The following is a 12,804-nucleotide window of genomic DNA, read 5'->3' as shown; positions in this document are numbered from 1 at the left end:
GAGCAAAGAACAGGAAGTGTTTAGAGGACAGGAGGCTCTGGGCAAGTCTCAGGCCACAAAACTCATGCTGCAAGGTGGTCAGGGGGACTTGCAGCTGTAGCCCCTGGTTAGTGGTGGGCCACAGTGAGGGCTCCTGTCCCCCACCAATTACCACACCCCCAACACCATCAGGTACCTCAGTCTTGGCCAGGACAGCCTCCAGAGCCTCTTTTTGCCGCGGCTCCTTGGTCAACAGATAGAGAAAACCCCCTCCACCTGCCCCTGCCAGGCTCTGGCCATGCACGTGGGGGGCCAGGACATCCATCATACGCCGCACAGCCAGGGGCTCACAGCCTGGAGCCATGAGCTTCTTTTGCTCCCAGTAGGAGGTCAGGCACTGGCCCAGCAGAGGCAGGCTTCCTGGAGAGGGGGCAGAAGGGAGTGGCCTGCCTGAACCAGGATATTCCTTCAACACCCATTTGTAGACCAAATGAGGTGCCAAGAGACACTACTTAACCAGTGTCATGGTTAAAAACCTAGGTCCAGTGCTGGCTTGGAAACAGGAGTGCTGAAGCCCAACACACAGGGTTGTTTGAAGACAAGTGCAAAGAGCAGCTGCATGGGGCCCAATACAGTGTTCAGTCAACTGTGGCCACACACATGGAACCCTGATCCACTGACTCTGGAGCTCAACAATGGGGCTGAGCCTCCTCCCCAGTCTGCTGCCTGCTCGGTGGGGCTGGAGGCCTTCCTCATGGTGCAAGTGTTACCCTAAGATATAGCTCCCACCTAAGTGTAAGACCCTGCAGAGGACAGACAGTAGGTTTCTGTCTCCAGGGGCCTCATACATGGGGCCTGAGGCAAGCCTGCAAAGGGTCCTGGCCTCAGACCCACAGGCAACAAGGTACTCGCTCCTGATGCCCTGAGACCCAGCAAGAAGCACCTCACCTTGGCGGAAGGCTTCAGCACATTCCTCGGTGTGCTGCACCAGGCTGTGGGCGTTCTGCACGACGGCAGGCAGCCGGGCATACCAGCTCCTCAGCACGTCCTGCAGATGGGGCGGGAGGGAGGCAGTAAGGATCTGGGCCCAGCTGAGCCATCTACCTCCCTCCCTCGTCCCGGGACCAGGGCTCACCTGCAGCAGATTCCGTGCCAGCCGGGTCTTGCCAGTGTACACGAGGAGCAGGTGGTCACTGAGCTTCTGGACAAAGCCCTCAGGCACAGTGATCTCCTCCACCTCCACCTTCAGTGGCAGCTGAGCCCGGGAGCGCCCCACCTTGATGCCAGGCATAAGGCCACCCACTTGGTCCTGCCAGCCACCTCCTGCAAGCCCAGGGTCCCATCACTTTTGGAGCCTATCTGGCTCAACTTCTGGCTCCCAGCCCCGGCTCCCAGCCCTGCACCCCTGGCAGGAACCAGTGTGGGAAGACAGCTTCCCCCAACTCAGGCTGGGCCAGGTGAGCTGTGCAACTTCTGCCCCCAGACCTGGGAACAGGACAAGCCCAGCAAGGGGAAAGGGTTTCACTCTGGAGCCAAGCCTGGAACTCACAAGGCCTGAGTTGCAGACCTAACTGTAAATGGAATTGGGGTAAAACACATCAAAGGGTAAGCCTTAACGGTAAACTTCTCCCCTCCAGGAGAGATGACATAGGACTTTCCCTGCAGCCTAACCGGCCCCTGCACCCTGTCTTTTCTGATAAAGGGTGTTGATGTTAGAAATCAGCTTTTCAGCATCTCTCATTGAACTTGAAAGAGCTTGTTCACATCTTACTTTAGCAATGAACGGTATGGATCTCTTCCTCTTGCAGCTATATGAAAGTGACACTATTTAGGGGCACCTGGGTGGCTCAGTCATTGGGCATCTGCCTTCGGCTCGGGTCATGATCTTGGGGTCCTGGGATCGAGCCCCACATCAGGCTCCTCGCTCAGCGGGGAGCTTGCTTCTCCCTCTCCCACTCCCCCTGCTTGTGTTCCCTCTCTCGCTGTGTCTCTCTGTCAAATAAATAAATAAAATCTTAAAAAAAAAAAAGTGACACTATTTGAGATAATTCTGAGATAGGCCTTCCATATCTGGGGAAGGGCCTGCAAGGACTGAAGTACAAAATGCCAATGACAGGAAGCATCTGGAACTTTACAGCCAAGACAAGGCGGTTGGCTTCGGGCCCCGAATGTCAAGAACTCTTTTTACCAGCAACCCCCTCCTTCAGAGCACTCAGCACAGCTTGTAATTATACGTTCATTTCAGTGGTTATTGATTAAGGTCTGTCTCCAATAGACCATAGGACTTCGGAGGGAAAGGACCCCGTTTTTGCTCATTTGCTTATTTTATCCCCAAGGCCCGACACAGAGTGGATACTTAATAAATCGTTGTCAATTGACCAAATGAAGGATTTGAATGGTACACCTCAGAAGGAAAGTGAAAAGCCCCCTCCCCCTCCTTGCTAGTGACTACCCATTCTGGGGTGTGAATCACAGCAATGAAAGGAGGAGGTGGGGCTACAAAGTGGCCAGAGGAGATGCCATAGTCAGGCATCTATCTTTGCAGCAGCTTCCTTCCCAGCGTCATGCACGTGAGGCCCTGCACGTGGACCTATGGGATCTCCATAGGATCTGGGGTCAGACAAACCTCCAGCTGCGCTCCCTTGTGGATTCCAAGGGGCCACAGTGGTGTGGAGGAGAAGCTAGTAACATTCCATTATGATCAGAGCCATGTACTGGGCCCTCTGCGCACCCCCCATATAGTAGTGGGGGGCACAAATGACCACAGCCCAAGGGAGGGGCAAGTGGCCAGAAGGCAAGCTAAAAGTTCTATTCTCTATTCCAAACCCACCTCTGCCCAGCCCCACCCTGAGGGACAGCCCTATGTGGGGAGAGAATCATGGGGAATAGCACCTGGTATAACGGGTACCTAATAGGACACATGAAAACTGCAGCACAGAATCTGGCACTTAGTAGGTGCTCCTAAAGCATTAGGCCGTTGGAGGTTGAAACATTTCAAGTTGAAAACCAAGCAGAAAGGGTCAGAGTGGTAAGGACACTGTAACCACTTTAAGGAGTAGTACAGTTATGTGGCCATCTGCAAGTCCAGGGAGCCCCTGCAGAGCCTTGGGGAAATGCCCACGACCTCCCGCCTGCCTCAGGGCAGTCCCATACCTGTGGTGAGCACCTGTTCCAGGTGCAGCACCGCATGGATCAGGGCCTCGGTGCCCACCGCCCGGCCCGCGGCCCTCTGCACGGCAGCCAGGGCTGCGCCTGCCAGGATGCTGCTCGTGCCTGCAGGGTGCAGAGAAAGGCGCCAGCCATGAAACAGCTCTGCCCAGCCCAGTCCTGCCCCACCCACTCCCTCTGCTGGGCAGAGGCTCGGGGGGGATCAGAGGTGAGGCCAGAGGTTGGGGATGCAGTTGGTGGGCAGCAAGGAGACAGGACCGGCTCACCAAGACCAGAACCGTGGGGCAGCTCCGACCAGGTGTGCAGCTCGAAGCCTCCCCCGAAGGCGTGCAGCAGCTGCTCTCGCAGCGAAAGCTTGGAGCCGACATGCACGATCCCCGCACAGATGAAGGTTGCCTTCAGCAGAGCCCCTGTGGAGGGACCAGCAAGGAATTTGGTCTCCAAGGGCAGAAGCAGATACCCCAAGCCACCTCCATTACTGCCCAGCCCAGCATGAGGCTCCCCGGGGGACAAAAGCCCAACAGTATTGTAGGCCCCATCTCTAAACCATGAAAGGGCCTCTGGTCTACCAGCAGAGGCAAATGTGCCAGCCCTACCTCCTAGGCCTATATGCACCTAGGCAGGATACAGACCAGCTCACCCTCAGGCCAGGCCTCTGTGGCCTGCAGGGTCTCCAAGGTTCTGCCCCCATCCCTCAGCTGGACATGAGTGCCATCCCCACCTGGAGATGTCAAAGTGCCCTGACCTGGGGCATGGGGCTGGCAGTAATCCCGCAGGTCATCCAGGCTCCAGCACACTATCTTCAGGGCCATCTTGTCCTGCCGAGGCCCCACTGCCAGCCACAGCTCGGGCTCTGGGATGCGGCGTGCCCTGGCCCCGATGGGCCGGCGGCCATCCACTCGCACGGCCAGACCCAGCACTGCCCCACCGAGCTCATAGGCAAGGGGTGGCGTGTCGCTCCAGCCACCTTCAGCAATTGGATAAGACCAAGTGGGTCACAAGGGCTGCCAGCCCCGCTCTGGGGTGGCCACCCTCACCCCCACCCCCAAAGGCTCACCTGAGAAATCCACCCGAGCCGGGCACTCAGCCACCACCCACTGTCCAGGAGCTGGCTGCTCTGCTGGCTCCGTGGACACAAACTGCCGGGCTGACATCACAGCCTGGCGGATGAGAATCTGCCCGGCTCCCTCGTAGTGGCGGGCAGCTCGCACTAGCAAGGCTGGCCTGCCAAGAGGGAAGGGACAGATGGTGGCATGCAGCCCCAAGCTGGGGGTGAACTGCCTGCGCTTGGGGACCTGACTGCCCTGGGTAACCCTACCCTGGGTAGGAGGACGCCCCTAACTCTCCGTGGGTTTCTACCTCCAAGGATGGCCAGGGACCTCGCAAAGGCTTTGACATCATTAGCACCCACCTGCTCAGCCACTTGTCCCGCTCCTGGGCAAGCGCATGCACACCCCCTGCCAGGTCTCCACACTCCAGGTACGAGAAGGGCCGCATCCACCCAGGGTTGGCAGCTGGCCCGCTCCGTAAGCCTCCTCGGCCCTCTGCCATGCAGCACAGGACATCGGCCACACAGGCCAGAGCCCGGGCTGCCACACCAGGGTCTCCCGCACCAGCTGCAACTGAGAGACCAGGAGTCAGTGTGGTGGGGGAAGGGGCCTGCCCCCATTGCCCTCTGCCCCAGAATACTACTCGGCAATCCCCAAACAAGAGGTCCCTCACACCTCTTCACTTTTGCCCAGGATGTGTCCTTGCCCATGAATGTTCCCCGCTTCTCTGCCCAGAAGGGTTCTTCTCATCAGCCCCATCCCAGATGTGCCTCTTCAGCCCTCACCCGGGATATCCACAGTGGTTACGAGCTCAGGCTCCAGGGTCCAACCACCTGGGTTTTAGTCTCAGCCCCACCACCAACCAGCTTAAATGGGGATAATGAGGTGCTGCCCACGAGGCTAAGGCTGAGCCCCTAGCTAGTGCGCCTGGGCCTCAAGATGGAGCCAACGACATCCCAGCCCACTGCAAAACATGCAGGGTTTGCCGATGCTCACAGGACCCCGAGGCTCAGCCCCAGGCCCCAGCCTCTCACCAAACTCCCCACTGACAGGGATGAAACTTCCCACAAAGTTACAAGTACACTTCACTGCATCCCTCCCCTGCTTTAAAGTCTCCTGGCTCCCTAGTGCCCTCAGACTGATGACTCAGAGGGCAGGGAGGGCAGGTGACGGTGGGACTGGCTTTCCAGCACACTCACCGTGGTCCAGCGTGGCCAGCAGGGGCCCAGGACAGCCCTCCCGGACAGCAGCACGGATCAGTGGGCGCAGGCTGAGGTCCTGCCGGGCCTCCAGCACATGCCTCACCTTCCCCAGGGCCTGGTGGAAGAACAGGTCCCGGCGGGAGGCCAGTGTGGCAGCCCGGTCCAGGCACGGCTGCAGCTGCTCCCAGGACAGACGCCAACAGGTCCGCCAGGCCCTTAGGGCCTTGCCCCCATCCTCCTGGGGGTCCAGCATCCACAGCAAGTCCTGGGGCCCCAAGGCCCTCAAGGGGTGGAGCACGGGAAAGAGGCGGGCACTAAGAAGGCAACGCTCTGCAGGGGTGGTGTCTGGATCCCACAGATCCCAGTCTCTGATGTGGAGAAAAGGCACATTAGAGGAGGGAGAGGGGGGAGGCGGGGCAACAAGGGCTCCTGCCTGATCACCAAGCCCTGACTGCCTGTCAGCTGGGAGCTGGCTCATTCATGGGGACAGGACAAACTCCTCCAGAGGCAGCCCAAGCGGACAACTCAGGGAGGGAGGCCCAGATGCCTTGCCTCCTTTCCCAGACCACTGAACCAAATCCCAAAGCCTGAGCAGAGCCAGGAATTTGGAGTTGCCTGGGAAGATGCTGGGGCAAATCAGGCTGCCCAAAACTATCCCAGGCCCCCGGGATGGTTGGGGGGGCCGGGTGCTGCCCTCGGGGGCAGGAGCAACGGCAGGGGTGAGCCGCAGAGAAGCAGCCCCCTGGCCGCCTAGGCCTACGGAGGCCCATCGGGGTCATCCACCTTACCGAACGCCTGTCTTCTGAAAGAATTCACTCCAGGACATGTTGAGATATGTTCCTGTCCCCTGCCTCTGGGGGAAGAGGAGGAGGCAGTCAGGGCCTCTGGGGCCACAGGAAGGGGTGAGGGACCCTAAGGCCAGAGAGGACAGGAAGAGACACGGGCACATACACAAGCAAGTTCTATAACACCGCACCAAGCCCCGGAGCCTCAGTGCTCCTGCCCAGGTGCCGGGAACTCGCAGCGGACCCCTGCTTCTAGGCCCATCCCACCGTAACTGGCTCTGCAGTCCAAGGCAGGTCACCACCGTCTCTGAACCTCAGTGTCTGGCCTACAACATGGGCATAAAAATCCCCAGCCAGCCCGCCACACAGAGCGGACAAGGAGGGAGGGAAAGGCCTGCTGAGACTACTAGCCACACCCTCCTCACCCCCCCTCCGCCCGTCCCTCAGAGAGACTTGCAGTGGTGCAGGCGCTAGGCTGGGACCCTCGGGGCTCCCCAAAGCCTTAAGATGGGCGGTGAGGGAGGAGGGGTGGACACCTGCCTCCCAGCTGTCCAGACGGCCAACGAGGGTGAAGACACGGCCGGGAGCACCGTGTAGCTGCACGTGGTGTCCCTGCAGGACGAGGTCATGCAGGTCCAAGCCACGCAGGGCCTTGCACTGCGCCGTGTCCAGGCCACTCACGAGGCAGCCAGGGCCGATGCGAATGGGGCCCTGGAAGAAGAAAATGCAGGCATCCTAGCACAGCCCTTAGTGCTCCCCCAGCGCACCCAGGACCCTGGCCCCTGGAGGCCTGCCCTCCCTCCGCCCTGCCCTCTGACCTCACCTGCAGGTGGCAGTGCTGCAAGACACTCCCAGCACCCAGCTGGACAGGGCCCTCGAGCAGGCAGCTGACCACAGAGCTCCCGGCGCCCAGGAGCTGCAGCTCCTGCGAAGCCAGGGAGGAGGTCGCGAGCGCCCCGCACCCGGGGCTGCCCAATCCCCCTCCGCGTCCAAGGCCCCCGCCAGAATTCCTGCCGCTCCCCGAGCCTGACGGCCAGCCAGCCCCCTCTGCCCCGGCCCCAGCCGCAGACCAGCTCCCCTCCCACCTTGCTCATGCTGCTCCCCCGGTGGCACGCTCTGCCTGCGTTCTCCCCAGAGCAAATCTGCACTCAGTGACGGAGGTCCCCCGCGCCAGATGACAGCTCTCCCGGGAATCCCCACCCCTGCCACCCTGAGAGCCACCTATGAACTCTCCCTGCCCGCTTCCTCAGCCCATGGCACTGACCCTGGCCCATCGCCTCAAATGTGCCTGTCTCCCCAAGCAGAGCCCGCAGAGAGTGGCTTCTCTTGTCTCTCAGTCAGGCAGACCCGGATGGAGAATCCCGACTTGGCCACCTATTGGCTCTGTGGCTTGAAGCAAGCTACTTAACCTCTCTGAGCCTCCAGGGCCTCATGTGAACAATGAGAACAATCACGCCTACACGCGTAGGTGATCTGTTCCAAGCGCGGGCTATCCCTTCCCTTTCCGGGAGCCCCCGCCCCATCTGTCCGCAGGCACCCCCAGGCACTTCCGCCGGCCCTCCCTCCAGGCAGGACTTACCTCCACCTGGGAGTGCACTACCCGGGCCCTGGGAGCCCCAGGGAACGTGAGGCTGCACAGGAACTCACTGGCCGAGCTGGTCATGTAGCTGTAGCTGCCGTCGGGGACATAAGCTGTAAAGATTCAAGGACTGACCCCAACTCCGTGCCTGCTACAGCTCTGATGTCTCCCACCGGAAGACATATCTTAATGAGGCCCTGGGAAGGCAGGCACGCCAATGAGCCCACTGTGCCCATGGGGAAGTTGAGATCCAGAGAGGCTCAGCCACCTGTCCAAGTCACACAGCTAGAAAGTAGAAAGACTGGGACTGGAGCCCAGGAATGAGACAAAGGAAGAAGGGAAGAGAGTTATGGGTTCTGGACTGGGAGAGGGGTCATTGTCTGGCATGCACTAGGCCTGCCTGGTCCAGGAGCCAGGGGGCCAGGCAGGCAGCAGCCTCATCCTAGGGGTCCTCACTCCTGTGGTCTCCCCACCTCAGAGAGCCAAGTGACAGTACCCACCCATGGTGAGGGGCTGATCGCGAAGCTCCCTCCACAGCTCAGCCCGGGCAGCCTGCAGATAACCCGCGACGTCCGAGTCACCTTGCCCCATCTCCGGGGGCTGCCCCACCAGGAAGTTCTCCCTGTTCACGTTCCGGGCCATGCAGAGCAGGATGTCGAAAAAGAGAGACAGCTGGGGCAGGGGTAGGAAGCACAGCTATTGGGAAGGTTCCTAGGTTGAGCTGGGGCAGTCGCATTCCCAGACACTGGCCCAAGGCCACCCAACCAGGCTGCCAGTGTCAGGGCCTCTATCCAAGGCCTGGGGACCCCAGCCCACGCCCCCGGTCACCTGGACTGGCCGGGCTCCAGAGTCCAAGCCCATGTAGGTGCAGGCATCCAAGGGCGGGCTCACATGGGTGGCCAGGAGGTGCTCGGCAGTCTCCACAGAGAAGAAGGTGACCCCGGAGACCTGGAGAGGTCAGGGTCAGGTCGGGGGGTGGGGATGCTGGGGCCAGGCTTGGGTCTGAGTTGGGAAGGGCATGGGAAGGCCCATGCAGATGGGCCAGGCAAGGCTGGCTGCCATACCAGGCAGGGTACTTTGTCTCTGGACCACTCCAGCACCCAGGCTCCAGGCTTATTGAGAGTGGCTCCCACTCAGGGACACTCAACGGGGACGTTCTGACACCCCCCTCAATTTTCAGGCCTTCCTGAACTAGAGATAGAGAACAAAAAATAGTTCCCTGTCTTCCTCAAGGTCCAGTCCCAAATCCTTACCCAACAGTCCTATCCTTGTCTTTCGTTCTAGAAGGATCCCCCAAGTTGGATTCTAGGCTTCCTCCCAGTTCTAGAAGGATCCCCCAAGTCGGATTCTAGACTTCCTCCCAACTGCATTCCCCAAATTCCCCACATTCTGGTTCTAGCCTTTCTGGTTTGGGACAAGACCCTGAATCCCAAGGCCACACCTTCTTCAGCTTCTAGCTCCACCGACTCCCCTGAATGCCAGTTCTAGACCTTACTCGGCTTCTGGTTCTAGGCCACCCCAGAATCTTCTGGAAGGAGTGGAGCTCTGCCCTGAGCAGGAAGGCAAACCCTCCCCTCCTCATCCCAGAAGGCCTCCAAAGCCCCCAGCGTGGGTCTGGCAGCTGTACCAGTGGTACCCGCCCATCCGGCCTGGCACACCGTTGTATCTCTGCCTCCGTGCCCTGGTAGTAAATGTCCAAAACGAAGCCCTATGTGGAGGCGGGAGAAAACCGAGTTAGGGAAAGGAGCAAGAGAGGATCAGTCAGGAGGGAAGGGCAAGGTGTTCTCCAAATGAACAGCTAGGACGAAGTCTGGCAGGTCCCAGCGTGCTCGCAGGGACGCGAGCGCCAGAGACTCCCACCCCCCGACGGTAGAGGGCAGGCTTTGAATGTCTTCACAGCCCCGAGCACAAGCACAGAACCTAGCACGCGGCCAGTGGCCAGTGCGTGATTCGCGTTTGGCAAAAGACTAAGTGAGCAAAAGGGCTGTTTGCAGGGGAACTGCTCCAAATCCAGACCACGCCAGGAAGTCCAGGATGAGAGGCTTCCCCAAGGATAGGACCAGGAGGCCAACCCAGATGGTTCGGCTGCCCACACCGCTGTCCCAGGGGCAGTACCTGGGAGTCAGTAAGGTAAACACCATGGTTCCGGGCATAGGCCATGCTCCCTGGAAGGGCAATCACTCTGGCTCCCCGGAAGTTGTCCCAGCTGATCCCTGTGAGTCAGGCAGTTAGGAGGTTCCCTGAGGGCCCCAACCCAAGGCAGGGGGCCCCAGCCAGGAGGAGGCAAGAGCTCAGGGCAGGGACATCCAGACACCTCTAAAGGGAATATGGTTTCCAAAGCCAAATGGACATTCCTCTGGGAGAATGACACCACCTGCCCTCCCAAAATTCTTCCACAGAGCCCTGCAGGGCCGAAGGGGCAGGGCGGGGTGTCTCCATTCTCTAGCCAGGCAAACAGAAGCCCGGCCTCTGGGTCTGGGCTTCAGGCTCCACATCCTACAGTTTCCCTTCTGAACAGGGCAGCAAGCCAGTCCCAGAGACCAAGTGAAGAACGGTTTCTGGCTGTGGCTAGGGTAGGCAGTCCCAAGCCTTCTCAGGCTCACCTGGGTTCGGAGGAACAGAGAGCAGCATGTCGGTGCTGCAAACCCACACACCTGGTGGGGAGCCTGGGCCCAGCTGTGGAGGAGAGAGAGCCTGTAGCCGCTGGCCTGGCCCGGCCCTCCCTCTGCTCCCACACAACGCAGTCGTGGCCTGTCCAGGAGGACTCTGGCTGCTGAGGTAATGGGGCCTCCCCTGACCTGTGGTGCTGAGGCTGGTCCTTCCCTCTACATGCCCACCTCTCCACTGGCATGGCCCAGACTAACTTCCTGAAGCCCTAACTCTGGGCACCCCCGAAGCCGTTCTTCCTGGCATCCCCTGTCTGCACCAGCACAGACTGCAGAGCCTGTGGTGCAGAGGGAGAGCTCTGTCTCTCTCTGGGAGGAGGCCCCAGGGTCACCACCAGCCTTACCCGATGGCTCATGATGTCCAGCAAGCAGTCCAGGTTGCAGACCACGGCCTCCACCGGAGCTTGGGGGTTCTCCACGGGGAGGCAGGTGAAGGCCCGGCCACAGTCATCAAAAGGGAAATCTCGGCCCTAGGGAGGGAGCGGGGACAGGAGAAAGAACCCTCAGGGCAGAGAGCCTCGGGACACCCTATCAGCAGCACAAGGCAGGAAGCCATCAAGCTAGAAGACTCTTAAAACGTGTTTTCTCAGGGGCGCCTGGGTGGCTCAGTTGGTTGGGCAACTGCCTTCGGCTCGGGTCGTGGTCCTGGAGTCCCGGGATCGAGTCCCGCGTCGGGCTCCCTGCTCGGCGGGGAGTCTGCTTCTCCCTCTGACCCTCCCCTGTCTCATGCTCTCTCTCTCTATCTCATTCTCTCTCTCAAATAAATAGATAAAAAATCTTTAAAAAAAAAAAAAAGAAGAAGAAGAAAATACGATTAAAAAAAAAAACGTGTTTTCTCAGGCTCCTGGCTGGCTGGCCCAGTCAGTGGAGCATTTGACTCTTGATCAGGATTGTTGAGTTCAAGCCACACACTGGGTGTAGAGATTACTTAAAATCTTTTTTTTTTTTTAAGATTTTATTTATTTATTTGACAGAGAGAGACACAGTGAGAGAGGGAACACAAGCAGAGGGAGCAGGAGAGGGAGAAGCACGCTTCCCACTGAGCAGGGAGCCTGAGGCAGGGCTCAATCCCAGGACCCTGGGATCATGACCTGAGCTAAAGGCTGATGCCTAACGACTAAGCCACCCAGGCGCCCCCTTTTTTTTTCTTAAGATTTTATTTATTTATTTGAGAGAGAGAGAGCACAAGTAGGCAGAGCGGCAGGCAGAGGGAGAGGGAGAAGCAGGCTCTCCGCAGAGCAGGGAGCCTGATGTGGGGCTTGATCCCAGGGCCCTGGGACGATGACCTGAACCGAAGGCAGCTGCCCAACCAACTGAGCCACCCAGGCGCCCCGAGATTACTTAAAATCTTGAAGTAAGTGTGTTTTCTTGTTTTTTTTTTAAATTAATTAATTAATTTTTTTATTTGAGAGAGAGAGCACAAGCAGGGGGAGCAGCAGAGGGAGAGGGAGAAGCAGGCTCCCCACTGAGCAGGGATCATGATCTGAGGGGAAGGCAGATGCTTAACTGACTGAGCCACCCAGGCGCCCCATCAGAGTTTTTTCTTACAATGTTTTCAATTACATGATTATAGTGAAAAATTAGAAAATGCAGATCTGCAAAAAGAAAACAATTCCTCAGGGATAATAGCCATTGCCCTCATTTTGAGCTGTATCCTTTCAGATTTTTAATTTTTTAATGAGATTATGAGAGGGTGGAGACGACAGAACTTAACACACACACCACACAACTACAATAAAACTAGGGGAAAAGATTGGGAATTATATCAATGTCAATATCCTAGCTGTGGTTATACTAAAGTTCTCGAAAATATTACCACTGGGGGAATCTGGGCAAAGTTCGCAATGGCTTCTCTCTGTATTATTTCTTGCATGTGGATCTATACCCATCTTAATCAAAATTTCAATTACAAAGGGCACCTGGCTGGCTCAGTTGGTAGAGCGTGTGACTCTTGATCTCGGGATTGTAAATTAGAGCCCCAGGTTGGGTGAAGAGATTACTTTTTTAAAAATCTAAACAAGGAGTGCGCCTGGGTGGCTCAATTGGTTGAACGTCTGCCTTCGGCTCAGGTCATGATCCCACGGTCCTGGGATCGAGCCCCGCATCGAGTCCCGCATCGGGCTCCCTGCTCAGCGGGGAGCCTGCTTCTCCCTCTCCCTCTGTCTGCCGCTGCCCCTTCTCGTGTTCTCTCTCTGTCTCTGTCAAATAAATAAATAAAATCTTTTTTTAAAATAAAATTTTTTTTTTAAAAAAAGCTGAGATCATTTTATATAAACTTGTGTGGCTGGCTCTTCCCAGTAAACAATGAAAACACATTCCCTGAATGCTCAGAGTGAGCCAGGCCAGGCCCCGGTTTGGTATTTACGTGGATCATCT

At 58.1% G+C, this 12,804-nt stretch overlaps 1 protein-coding gene across 8 annotated transcripts in view; it reads right to left on the bottom strand.

The window, feature by feature from the left end:
• Positions 1–12,804, bottom strand: part of FCSK (fucose kinase) — a 31,305-nt gene that overhangs the window by 789 nt on the left and 17,712 nt on the right. For 6 of the 8 annotated variants that reach the window (XM_081806357.1, XM_081806358.1, XM_081806359.1 and 3 more), the window contains 19 exons: positions 10,773–10,898; positions 10,366–10,438; positions 9,878–9,975; positions 9,390–9,470; positions 8,591–8,710; positions 8,263–8,434; positions 7,763–7,875; positions 7,007–7,108; positions 6,724–6,894; positions 6,187–6,251; positions 5,396–5,766; positions 4,559–4,769; positions 4,205–4,371; positions 3,893–4,114; positions 3,414–3,557; positions 3,133–3,252; positions 1,115–1,302; positions 928–1,027; positions 176–399 (listed from right to left, as the gene is read on the bottom strand). In XM_081806357.1, the coding sequence (XP_081662483.1) occupies positions 176–399; positions 928–1,027; positions 1,115–1,302; positions 3,133–3,252; positions 3,414–3,557; positions 3,893–4,114; positions 4,205–4,371; positions 4,559–4,769; positions 5,396–5,766; positions 6,187–6,251; positions 6,724–6,894; positions 7,007–7,108; positions 7,763–7,875; positions 8,263–8,434; positions 8,591–8,710; positions 9,390–9,470; positions 9,878–9,975; positions 10,366–10,438; positions 10,773–10,898 (2,868 nt within the window). The remainder of the gene's footprint in view (positions 1–175; positions 400–927; positions 1,028–1,114; positions 1,303–3,132; positions 3,253–3,413; positions 3,558–3,892; positions 4,115–4,204; positions 4,372–4,558; positions 4,770–5,395; positions 5,767–6,186; positions 6,252–6,723; positions 6,895–7,006; positions 7,109–7,762; positions 7,876–8,262; positions 8,435–8,590; positions 8,711–9,389; positions 9,471–9,877; positions 9,976–10,365; positions 10,439–10,772; positions 10,899–12,804) is intronic. The other 2 variants (XM_081806356.1, XM_081806362.1) reach the window with 2 other exon arrangements.

Source organism: Leptonychotes weddellii, chromosome 16 (assembly GCF_054177405.1).
Source record: "Leptonychotes weddellii isolate Sample4059 chromosome 16, ASM5417740v2, whole genome shotgun sequence".
NCBI classification, from domain to species: Eukaryota; Metazoa; Chordata; class Mammalia; order Carnivora; family Phocidae; genus Leptonychotes; species Leptonychotes weddellii.
This window is presented reverse-complemented; position numbering and strand designations above follow the sequence as displayed.